Source organism: Chanodichthys erythropterus, chromosome 19, assembly GCF_024489055.1.
Source record: "Chanodichthys erythropterus isolate Z2021 chromosome 19, ASM2448905v1, whole genome shotgun sequence".
Lineage (NCBI taxonomy): Eukaryota > Metazoa > Chordata > Actinopteri > Cypriniformes > Xenocyprididae > Chanodichthys > Chanodichthys erythropterus.
In genome coordinates, this window is record NC_090239.1 from 14016558 (window position 1) to 14029520 (window position 12963).

At 37.9% G+C, this 12963-nt stretch overlaps 1 protein-coding gene across 5 annotated transcripts in view; it reads right to left on the reverse strand.

Annotated features, from left to right (window-relative positions):
- etv4 (ETS variant transcription factor 4) overlaps positions 1-7739 on the reverse strand; it is a 31912-nt gene extending 24173 nt beyond the window's left edge. The window contains exons 1-5 of one of the 5 annotated variants that reach the window (XM_067369620.1): positions 6965-7739; positions 6285-6375; positions 6031-6078; positions 3657-3698; positions 101-154 (exon numbers count right to left, since the gene is read on the reverse strand). In XM_067369620.1, the coding sequence (XP_067225721.1) occupies positions 101-154; positions 3657-3698; positions 6031-6078; positions 6285-6375; positions 6965-7021 (292 nt within the window). In that variant the 5' untranslated portion in view covers positions 7022-7739. Of the gene's footprint in view, positions 1-100; positions 155-3656; positions 3699-4701; positions 4726-6030; positions 6079-6284; positions 6376-6526; positions 6553-6752; positions 6912-6964 lie in introns of those variants that run through there. The other 4 variants (XM_067369621.1, XM_067369623.1, XM_067369624.1 and 1 more) reach the window with 4 other exon arrangements.
- Positions 7740-12963: the final 5224 nt, after the last annotated feature.

Sequence of the window (12963 nt, forward strand, 5' to 3'; positions counted from 1 at the left end):
TCTTTATCTTTTTGTTTTTGTCATCTTTCTCACCCTCTCAGGTTTCAAGTTCATTAATGTTCATGCTTAAGATGTAAATCAAAAGGGATGCTGTACTTACAGTTCTCTGAATGGAAGTCAGGAACAAACTGCTCATCGTTGTCAGGAACTTGAGCTGCAAAGACCACCAAAACATTAAAATAAGCATTATTATTTTCAAATTATTTTTTTCTTTATATTCTTTTATGAACTTCCTCTGAAACCCAGTATATTACTGAAGTGTTACCACAAAGTATATGCACTTTTCCTAAATTTAACTAGTATCGATTCTATAAGTGCTGTTTCTGTTTGAGGTGAATTTGTGGAAAAATTAAAATTAAGTGAAACAAATGATTTGAATTTATATATAACTATAAATTTGTATAATTATACTATAATTTAGTATCGTCCTCATACTTCAATGTTAAATATGCTGTTTGACCAATTTGTGGTCTCTCTCTCTGACCCCAAACAGACCATAAAGTTATTTATGTTTTCCTGCCTGTCGTAATTTTTGAACTGTTGACTCAGAGATCAGACTCAAAATATGTCTTCAAACCAAGTCATTTTTCTTGAGCGCACATAGCCTAAATGTACAATGTGATTTGATGAAGGGATGGGCTGTCCATTAGCCTAGCCTGTGTATCCCTTCATCATCCCTGCATGTGAAACCTGAGTTACTGCCTCTGGACAGCCCGTGACCTTCACCTCCACTTTTCCATGTGCCAGCACTTTTCCACAGGCAGCAGATCAATATCACCACTGAGTGTGTGTGTGCAGATATCTTGATTACTGCTGAATTCCATCAGATGAACAGTAGATGGGCTATTATTACTCTTGTATCAAAATCTGCCCTGCTTCTTTTTTTTTCTTTTTTTCTTTTTCTTGTATTTGTATTTTTGCTTCTTCTTTGCTTGTATTTCTGACACTGCTTCACCTTTATCTATATTAATATTACTTTTTTATTTTATTTTAATTTTTTAATTTTTAAAATTTTTATTATTTTTTAAAGCAGCACCCGTGCTTTCTCTGAATGACTTAGAAGCCGATTGCACGACACAGTTTTCAACTAAAAATGTAAAACTTTTTATGTGTTTGGGCATTTATTTATACGACAATGGCGTTTTGGGGACCTGAAAAGACAAAACTTTTGAAAACTGGTTTCAAAGTGCAAGTTTAAAAACAATACCGTTATCGTCTCCTTGTAAACTACAAAAACGATGATGTCATGCAAATGCGTATACATGTTCAGTCTATAAGCGTGTAGTGTTTCTTTACAAAGTGACATCGCCACCTACTGGCCTGGCATAATTAATACAGCGCTTTTAATCATTTCCGCAGATCGTTTTGACACTGTTTGTATGTGAAAAATTGAAAAACGTATGTTTTTTAGTATATTGTTGTCATGTAAACGTACCCTTAGTTCTTAATTGACCTGACAAAAGCCAGAAAAAAGTATAGTTTTATATACATTTTAGTTTGTTAATTAACTGATTCAGTTCTCTTTTAATTCCCCATCTTCGAAGCTTTATGAATCTTTTGTTTCGAATCATGGTTCGGAGCGTATATCAAACAGCCAAAGTCAAATTTCAATGGTTCACATGACTTTCGCAGTTTGATACATGCTCCGAACCATGATTCAAAACAAAAGATTCGTAAAGCTTCGAAGCTTCATGAAGCAGTGTTTTGAAATCGCCCATCACTAGATATTGTTGAATAAAGTTATTATTTTGTTTTTTTGGTGGAATACAAAAAGTATTCTCGTCTCTTCATAACATTAAGGTTGAACCATTGTAGTAACATGAATTGTTTTAAATATGTCTTTAGTAGCTTTCTGGGCATTTGAAAGTGTTAATTATCTTGCTGTCAATGGAGGCCTCACTGAGCCATCATATTTCATCAAAAATATCTCAATTTGTGTTCCAAAGATGAACGCAGGTCTTACAGGTGTGGAATGACATGAGGGTGAGTAATTAATGACAGAATTTTCATTTTTGGGTGAACTAACCCTTTAACATCAACTGAAATTAACAGGCAGTGATTTGTAGATAATGACGACAAAAATTTAGTTTAGTTTAAAGCAAGGGCGTGTTGAAGTATCAACTTGATTGGAGTGACTAAATTTAGATGTAAAAGGATAATTCCTGCCACATTATTATGCTAATCCTACAACCTAATTATCAAATATAAACATGTTGCATTGAAAATTCACTGAGTTCAAAGCTTGGCACTTTCATTTCCGACACTCCTACACATCTGTATCATATAGGCCTTATTTAAACATAAAAAGGTGATTAATGTCAGACCACAAAAAAGTGATGTCCTCCCCCTACTCATCACCAACACTCTAGCCCAACCCTGCTGATGGATTTACAGACTTTCAAGCTGATGTAGCCAATTACCTCGCTTATCCATCGTAAGCATGTTTCAGCAGAATAAGAAACGATTCAGAAGAGTAAATGTAGCAGTGTAGCGTTAATACTAAATGTCTCTTCCTGCGCACATTAAAAAAAAAAAAAAAAAAAAATCTAAGGACATTCTCAGACAATGTTGGTGAGCTCTGCTTGGTGAAGTGTTCTGGAATTCATCACCTGCTTTGAAGTCTTTGAACGCTGGCTTTTAAGGTCATGCAATAAGTGTTTGCGGAGAGAAAGGGAGCGAGAGAAAGAATAGAGAAGATAAGTGTAAGGGAAAGTAGAAGAAGAGTGCAGTTCCTAAAGTTTAATGAGCCTCAGACAAGGAAAAGATTGCTTTGAACTTTTTCTTCACATCGAAGTATTGGCATGCATATAATCAGAAGATTAATGTATCTGGCATTGAGTACAGTCATTTTTTTTTCTTAGGTGTTTATAAACAAAATAAATGTGAATAGATTCTGCTGAGCTTTAAATGGCTGTGTGTTTCTTTAAAGGTTGTGCTGGATGAAATCTATAGACACAACCAAAAGCAGTACAGTAGCAATCAATAATGTCCCATAAAGGGTATTAATAATAATAATATGTGGTTTTGCTGACTCTACTTTTTGTAGATTTGTGAATTTGCAGACTGGTTCAATAATGGAATATAATACCAAAGACTGCTACTCAATACAGTTGAACAGTCACTGTTATTATGCTAATAAACAAAATAATAAATAAAAATAGCCACATTGAGTTGTCCTTGAATAAAACAGCTAAAATTTATACATACTGATGCATTGATTATGGCCTTGAATTTCCTGTCATAGTGTTCATCTTTTTATATATATATATATATAATTGTGGTGTAGACTCTGCTGTTCTTTTATATTTAGAATGATTTTCAGAACTATATCTTTATCGTTATCATCCTTGGTGTGAACAGGCCTTTATTCTCAGCTTTATTTTAAACCAACTTCCCTATGCACCACAAAATATTTACCCTTAAACTGGCATTTAATAATAATAATGAAAATAATGATAATAATAGATAAACATACTACCAAAAAATTTAATTGTTATAAAAATGTTCAGTTTTATGGCTCAATAAAAGGCACGAGCGAAAGAAATAGTTCTTCCTCTTTTGTCCACTGCTTTTTTTTTTTTTTTTATCCCTGACATGCAATAGCTCTTAGTCATGTGGACTAGTGTATGACAAAGACGCTTGAAACTTCAACATACTTCTTTTTTCTTCGTATTCCCTCTCCCCTTTCAGCCAGCCAACTATAAACACAGAAACCAAAAGGATGGGAGATTTAAATCCATCTCTTTAACATTAATCTGGCACTTCCTGTGTGACGGAAACAGTACTGATGCCCCTTTGAGCATGCTCAAAGAAATTACATTAATTTCATAGATGCTGCTCTTATCCTGTTGCTATACTGTAATTATATTAGAGCCATTTAAGTTTTCTTCTTTTCTGCCCCGAGGAAGATTAGTAAGGCTGTTTTTATGAGACAAAGCTGAAGCCAATATTTGGCCCACCAGATCAAGCAATAAATCATTTAGACATGTTTCAACTTTTTTGAAAAGGAACACACACAATTTTTAGACAGATAAAAAAAATAACTGTTTAATGTGAGTCCCTCAAGCTCTTTAATTGAAACCAACCCGATTTCTCTCAGTAGTTAGTCTCTCTCTCTCTGTGTGTGTGTGTGTGTGTGTGTGTGTGTGTGTGTGTGTGTGTACGCGAACGCATACGTGGTCACATCAGACCATGTGTCTGTGTGTATCTGTGGGAGTGTCTCTCTGTCTGTGTCTGTGTGTGTGTGTGTGTGTGTGTGTGTGTGTGTGTGTGTGTGTGTGTGTGTGTGTGTGTGTGTGTGTGTGTGTGTGTGTGTGTGTGTGTGTGTGTGTGTGTGTGTGTGTGTGTGTGTGTGTGTGTGTGTGTGTGTTTTTCAAGTCAATGAGCTTCCAGGAACATCTTGTCAAGGGCTTTGAAATGCAAGTCAGCACAAGACCAAAGTTTGTCTCTGCATGCATGGAGACATGTTTCCTTTTTCTTTGAAGGAACCTGAATAACTTTTTTTTTTTTTTTTTGGTTCGGCAGATCCTGGGAGGAGCCAGGCGGTCTGTCTTAAAATGTAAAGAATACTCACATGACTGGACAAGCTTTTCAATTAACAACTTTTGGCTTCCTTCAATGTTTTATCTTACCCTTTAAAGTGCAAAATCCCTGCAAGCAGTGTTTGTTTTAACAATATGATGAATTACTCTTCATAATTACCTGATAATAAGCCTTTCCCTCCGACTAGAAGAAAGAAAAAAAGTTCATGGCCAGCAAAAAATGTGGCTGCTTTTAAAAAGCAAATGTGTATGAACAATAAAGTTGTTCTTTGCTCTGTACTCTCTGGTCAAACTTCATTGCAGCTAAAGTGTTACTCCTTTTCTACTCATTTACATTTATTCATTCAGCAGACGCTTGTATCCAAAGCGAATTACAGCTGAGAAATACAACATGCGATTGTACTTCACCTGTTAAATTTCAGTGTACTACTTGTTGTGATGATTCTCTATTGTTTCTGGTTTACGGTCTTTGCCTTCTCTGTCTCCTGAATGATGTGTGAAGTTCACAGTTTGACGCTGAATAATAATAGCAGATAGTTCTGCTCTCAGGATGACGCAGTATATTGAGACAGCATGTACTTTTTGAGATATTCCAGACTAAATGCACACGTCCTAACATTTATTAGGACATGATATAACAAAATATATTAGGACATGTACATTTAGTCTGGAATAACTCAAAAAGTATATATGGCCATATGCCATCTCATCTTAACTGTATGCAATTACATCCAGTCTGTTTTAACTTCTGACAGAGCATTAGATAAAATTATGCATTAACATTCTCACTAATATAAGCTAAATGTGCACAAAATCCTTGTTTATCATTCCATTTTTAAAATTGCATTCAATTCACCTCTTAATTATTATCCTAGAATACATATAAGGGTTTGCTATGGGACAGATGTATAATTCATTCAAAACAGCAGGGTTCCAGCCACCCGGTCTCATTGAGAGCAGCCTTTGTGTTCTCCACACTCTGACATGTACACAGTAAATTGTTTCTGGCAGGGTTCATTTCAACTATTTGCCTCCTGACTGTCTAGCTTTGATGCTGTTTGTTTGCTTTGCCTGGGTGTACTGGCTTTAAGAGCCTTTGTCAGGATTTTTCGATAAAATGTAACCAGCAGAATTGTGCAACCAAGGCATTTTTGTACACTTAACAAAAGCAACACATTTGCAACTATATGTTGACATGGCGATTGTCCTGATGTACAGCAAAACGAACCTTAAATACTGTATCCTGCCTATTTAAAAAGATGATTTTTTCTAAACTTCTAAATTGAAAACATGAAACTGCTGTCCTGCCTTATTTGGGCAAATAAGCCACCCCAGTCTGATTAGTCTTTCTATTGTGTTTCTTTTATAAATCTAACTGAGCTGTGTGCACTTAGCATGTCCTTATGTGACATTTCCTAGCTCATTGCCACTAGAGGGACATATTTATTACAATACAGACACACAATACATGCTTAGAATGGACACATACCTTCGGTGAGCCATGTCTCCTGAAGTTGGCTTAAATCCTGAAAAAGATCTAAAAACAAGAAACAGAAATCATTATCATTCGGATCTATTCTTTCATATGAGCTACACATATTTATTTAATTTTCATAAGTCTAACATAGTCATTTTTTTGACTTTTCACTTTTAAATTCTGACATTTTAACAGATACCGTCCTGACTATTGAAACAGTGTAGATAAAACAATATCAAATTTGTTAAACTTGCTTGCTACTTTACCTTCAGATTCCTGAGGGGGTAATTCGGTGTCCATGTATTTCCTTTTCGTCGCCATCAACAGTCTATTTAGGGGCCCATTTCCTTGCGACCTCTACAAAACAGAAATAACATTATGTAAGTGAAAAATACATACACACATTGAAGAAGAGTGTGACTTCCTAATGAAAAGGGTGGATATTTATTTTAATAAACACTATAGAGAACTAGAATTTTTAAAAAGAAATGAAAAAAGTGATTGTTACAATGCACTAGGCTATGACAAGGCACAAAAAATACAGGATACTGTCAAGACTAAATACTTTTTGGTCATAGGATAGTTTAGGACGATTCAGCATCAAAACTTAATTCAGTGCATTGCCCCTTGCATTAGCAAATACTGACAATTCAAGCATCCTAAAAACGGAAGTTTTGATTTCCTTTAAGAGTTCAAATTTGAGTGAAGCTTTTACCGAAAGGATTAAACTTTACCTTATTTTGAGCACAACGTACAACATATGGAGAAATAGAATATTGAGTAGACTATTTACTTCAGTTTTACTTTGTATCAGCCTAAACTGAAAGCAGTTTTTAACGCAACAGCGCTTGCTTAAAACAAATCACATGCAACGACGACAGAGAAACAGCACAACATCCCCGCGTGAAGCGCAACGACGCTTTGAAGTGAATAAAGCCATACTCACATTAGCTAAAGTATAAGGCACTTGCTGGTCCAGATATCCATCCATCTTATAATCCATGCCTTAACCGTTTGTGGTCATTTAGGCTGTTTTAATGAGATCCACGCAGACTGAGAGGGGAAGGAAGACGGACAGAGGCAGCAGCAGCAGCAGCAGTTTGTGAATGGAGCGCGAGAAGGCTGCATACGTAATGAGCTCCATTCACAAAAAACCACCAGCGTGCGTATAAACACACACTGGTCTCTGCTAAATCACAGTTTGGACAGCTCGAGACCTGTTCTTTGCTCCATTTGAGGCAAGACGCTATTGTTTAAAGAGTTTGCAATGGATTTTGTGGGGTGAAAACATTTTATACGGATATTCTGACACCTAACTGAAGTATACGCCACGTTTATGCTGGTATAGTGTAAGAGTTATAGCCTACTTTATCATTGGCCTAAAAGGTTCGAAACAACAAAAATAAAGATTTTATTATCTATATAGATTTAAGTGATGTTAGCCTATAGGTCTACACTGTAAAACGTATATTTGTTTTATTTAGCCTAATGTGGCTTGTCATTGTAATTTATGTTATTTCTAACTATATTTTCTCTACATATGATCACTGTAGGTTAAGTTTTAAAATGTCAGGAAGCAATAAAAAGCAACTTTTTAATTTTAGTGTGTATGTGTGGCAACAATGCGTTGATTAAAGAAAATATAAACACCTTTCCTAAATCATTCTGCTGACTTTAACTTGCTTTTCTTGTTGTCGGATGTTCGCTTAGTCTTTAGGGTTTTGATTGGTGGATTTTCTCTTTCAAGAGCTCAAATTTCTTCTCTTTGTCCTTCCTTATGAATGAACCCTCTCTGCACATTCCAACCAATCAGTTTCAACGTTTAAACACCGAGGGCGGAGCTTGCGTTCTTTTAGCCAATCGACGCTTGAGAATCCCTAGGGTTTTCCCTAGTACGTTTCCAGTTGTTTTTCATTCACAAAAAAAGGGGAAAGTCGAGGAAGGAAAAATGCCATTCATAAAAACTTGCCCCAGCAGGAATGTTTTATGGTTGTTTTCAGCGTTTGCTGTATTAACAACAGATACAGCTTGCGAAAACATCACGTGGTTGCTGCTGGGCTAGGAACAGCAGTGGATGGTTGCAATCTCAGAAGTGTAAGTGACTGTCTGGCAGCAAAATCCGCAAACAGCGACACACACTTTCCATTATAAATCAGAATTACCTGTGCAAAACAATGACGTTCTCTACATTAAACTTCTTGTAAACAGCGTTTTGGAAGTTCCTCACAGCCTACTCTATTAATGTTTGGCCATTTCGTGCGCTGTGCGCGGACATTTTGGAACATCAGCAGTGTGTGTGGGGCTTCTGGAGAACTATTACTCCAGTGTTAGTAGCCTAAAACTGTGGCAACTAAAAACGGGGTATTTATTTATTTATTTGAAGTTCAAAAAAATGCAAAACGTTTTCTGTGATGGTAAGTTTAGGGGTAGGGTTAGTGTAAGGGGATAGAATATACAGTTTGTACAATATAAAAAGCATCACACCTAATAGCAGTGTGTGTGTTTGTATTAAGTAGCCTGTTTTATGTTAAGGAATAGCATAAATATTAATAAAATTGCGTATTTAATACATATTAAAATAGTATATTTAATACAAAGAGGGGGCTTCTCACATAAAGTAATTAGCTACCGTGTGGTTTATGACAGATATATCACTTACAGCTGCCTTTGTCTTTTTCTGTTTGTGTGTAAGGCAGCTCTCTGAACCCGAACTGCTGGTCAAAGAACCTAGTCCTAGACTGTGTGTGTTTTCAGTTAGTGCCAGTCATCCATGTGATGTGAGAGATGAATGAGAAATATAAGGAGCCAAGGACGGTTGTTCCTTAGCACACATACAAACACTCCACCCCATCGAAGAACAAGCCCTCTATTCTTTCTCAAATTCGTGTCAGGACAATGTTTACTCATATATGTATGCCTTTGATTAAAAAGAGATTTCTCTAAGGTATCTTGTAAATTTAGTAGTCAAAACACTGCTTTGTGAGGACTTTCTCCCAACTAAATACGTATAGCATGCACACAAAAAAAGAAATAGACTTGCTGGGATTTTTATTATGCTCTTTCAGGGGCTGTTACTGTGTTTATTGAAAAGCAATTCATGTTGTACTCAAAATATAAAACCCATTGAATTCGGCTTTAAACAAAGGTTGCAATAGTCTTTTCTCCCCAATTGTGATGTAGGCCAGAGTGAAATGGCTTAACGAACAAGAAAAAATGTAGCTTGCGACTTGATTTTGTCCATCAGAAATTGATTGGATCATTGTGGATTGCATTTGCTGTGATCTCATGTGAGTGACAGGTTGTCCCGCCTCCAGCCGAAAAAACCCCCCCACATAAATCAGAGAAAAGAACAGATGTCAGTAAAAGAGGGAGATGCAGTTATTTTAGTTAAAGATTACAGATTAAATAAAATAAATATTACAGATTAAATAAAATAACATTAATAACGATGATGATGATGATGATGATGTGCACGGATAAATCATTTATAATAAATACTCCAATATTCCGCAAAAACAATAATTGTCAAAGGTTCCATGGTTTTTAAATTATTTAATTCATTTTGTTTTATTAATATTATTATATTTGCGATTAAATACATGTAAAAAAAAAAAAAAAAAATGAAACATAAAAATAATAAATATTAGGAATAACATTAAGCATTAAAATGCCAAAATAACATTAAATAATGTGAAGTCTTGGCTTACACTCTGTACTTTGACCCCCTGTTGGGATTTCCATTATCTCCCTTGCCAGGGCTAAGCCATGTGTTCAAGCCATGAAACGTATGCTCACGTTTTTCCTGCCAAATATTTATCTTTTCTCTTGACCACTGTCTTATATATTATAATATGTAAAACTCTCTCTCTTTCTCTCTATCTATCTATCTATCTATCTATCTATCTATCTATCTATCTATCTATCTATCTATATATATATATAGTGCATGAGACAAAATCCCACTTTTCACACCACCATAGACAATAATATGGCATGTCCAGTGGGGCTTGTAGCATTTAGAGTAAACAGGAAGTTAAGTGTGTGCATAGGCAGGCGCTTGGTAAGGTGCTGACCCTGGGATGTTTACAGTGCACTGAGGGTGCGAGGAAGGGCAGCTCACCGGGCTGGGCCATGTCAACTGGAAGGAGATTCCCAGTGCAAACAGTGCCGTGTGAAACTCGGGAACAGGGCATGCAGGCAAGGGTGGGGGACAAACTTTTTCTTCAATCCTCTACTAAATACTACGACTAAAAATAAGCCCCGCAGACGTGCTGGCCACTGACTTATCTGACATCCTTTTTATGCCACGTTGCCAAATTTGGAGTCAGGCTGCCTTGTATCCTGTACAGCAGAAACCAAGGCGCCTGTGTGCACGTCCTCTGATTTCCTTCAAACAGTTTTAGCTTATTTTAAACTAAGCAAGTAAGTGTAAGCAAGTGTATTTCACTGTATTTCGCTATATATTTTGATTGCATACATTGTGAATATTTAAAACAATTACTGTGGCTGTAAATGCTGTGTTCACCTTGTCCACATTCAGGATTGTAGATGCTTGAAACATTCATAAAGAGCGGATCAGCCTGTCTGTTGCTCTGCGGTCTGTTGTAAATCATAGTGTGGTGTGATGGCAGACACTGTGCCAGATTTACACTCTCTGGCACTGGGTCATTGTGTCACATTGTCTTTGCCTGCTGCTCTGCACCAGCTCACATTAAACGATTTCTTTCTAGTCCCTGTGGAATACTCAACTCTGTGGGATAGTATAAAATGATACGCAGCCGGAGATCATGCCTATTTGTAGCTGTTTGTCTTTATATCAGAAAGTTTGAGTATCATTGTGTCCTTCTACAAAAAAAAAAAAAAAAAAAGTTCCAGAAGTGTTTTGTTTGTTTGTTTGTTTGTTTTTTGCTGCGATGTCATAGAAGAAACATTTTGGGTACTCGAAAGAACCATTCAGTGAACAGTTCTTAAAAAAATCTTAGGGTGAAGAACATATTAATAACCTAAAAAAGGTTCTAAAAGAGGATTCCCTTTCAGATGGAGCTGGTGGAGGAAGTTGAGATGGCGTCGGCCCTTTCTCAGCTTTCAGAAACCAGCTCTGGTGTTCTCATTCAGGGATCGGAAGCCCGCTCTGCGGCTTCTTCCGCCCGGGATGAGGACCCGATGCTGGCTCTGAGGAGTTAGATGTTCTAAGCATCGAGGCAAGATAATTAAAGGACTCGCCACCTCATTGCCCTGCTTTTGAGTAGCTGCTGGAGGTTGTGACCAGAGCAGTGGCCAACAGTGGCCATCTTGGGCCCGAAAGAGAATGGCTATTGGGTGATGCTGAGGGTTGAGGAGACATTAGCATCATATCTATCACCCGACAGTGCGTTATTCCTTAAGACAACCCACCAAACCCTGTCGTACGACATCCACGCTGGTGGGCAAGGCATATATGGTGGCGGGTCAGGCTGGCGCATGCCTGCACATGATGGGCATCATGCAGGTATTCCAGGCTGACCCATTAAAGGATTTGAATGACAGCGGGGAGTTCAGGCTTGGCAATATTAAACAGTTACGTCTAGCTGCAGACTTGTCTCTCTGGGCCACTATGGAGACAGCCCGTGCCATCGGCCACTCCATGGCAGCCTTAGTGTCTATAGAGAGGCATTTGTGGCTGAACTTGTTGCCCCGCTTTTGTCTTCTGGCCTCTTTGGCGACACTAAATACTGTTATCTAGAAGTTTCTGGAGGCAAAGCGACAGTCAGCAGCATTCAAACAATTTATCCCCCGCTGTTGATGCAGATCTCGTGGGGCTGCCACCTTGTGTGCTTCACGACACATCGGTTTCCAGTGAACGCAAATCGCAATGTCCGACCAAAGTCGTTGTGGCCCTGTTGAGTTTGCTTCCTCAAAAGAGGCCTGTAGAAAAATTTGTTTGGTTGTCTCCTGCTGGCCAGCCGATTCAGGGCACCGAAATTATTTCACAAACAACACCCGAGGTTAGTCTTGAGAGACTGATTTCCCTAGTAGAATATATAGAAGATTGGAGGAATCTTCAAAATATATCACAGTGGGTCCTGCGTACAGTAGAAAGAGGGTACAGAATTCAATTTGAGTATCATTTGCCGAAGCTTAGTGGGGTGGTTTACACTATTGTCAACTTCGAGCAGGGTCGGCTGATGGAACAGGAAGTTGAAGGGGCATAGCTGCCTTCCACACGCCTTTAATTGTTGGCCCTCTGGGGAAGCATCAACCAATTGATTGTTTCCTCTGTGAAGCTTGGAGGATGAGTCCTGTCGTCAGTGTGGCGCAGTGGGTTTTTTGTTCCCCAAAGTGTTGTTCCGACGCAGAGTGAGTTCCCTTGCAACGGAACGTCTCGGGTTATGACTGTAACCCTTGTTCCCTGAGAAGGGAAAGAGATGCTGCGTTTTTTGCTACACCTCATGAGTGGCTGAGATTGGCTTTCTTTAACCTATCAGAAGCTAACACTACCTTCCATGTACACCGTCACATGTGACATCATGACACAACACCAATCGAGATTGGGCTATTTCCACACATGCTTCAGACGCTATCACGCTGGAGGCGTTCCCCAAAGTTTCTTTAGAATTCCTCTTCAGGGAACAAGGGTTATAGTCGTAACCGGAGACGTTTTTGCAGCGATGCCACATTGAAAAAACAACTTGGGTTCTCCAAAGAGCCATTCAGTGAACAGTTCTTAAAAGAACATTTTTTTCTTAGTTTGAAGAACATATTAATAACTTAAAAAAAGGTTCTAAAAGAGAGTTTTACAGCACTGCCACAGAAGAACCATTTTGGGTTCCCCAAAAGAACCATTCATACCCCCTTTCCACCAAGGCTGTTTGAGTGCTGGTTTGGAGCCAGAGACTAGTTTCAAATCAGTTCTTTGTCTTTCAATACCCAAAGCACCAGCTCTGAACCAGGAAAAGTGGTTCGTAA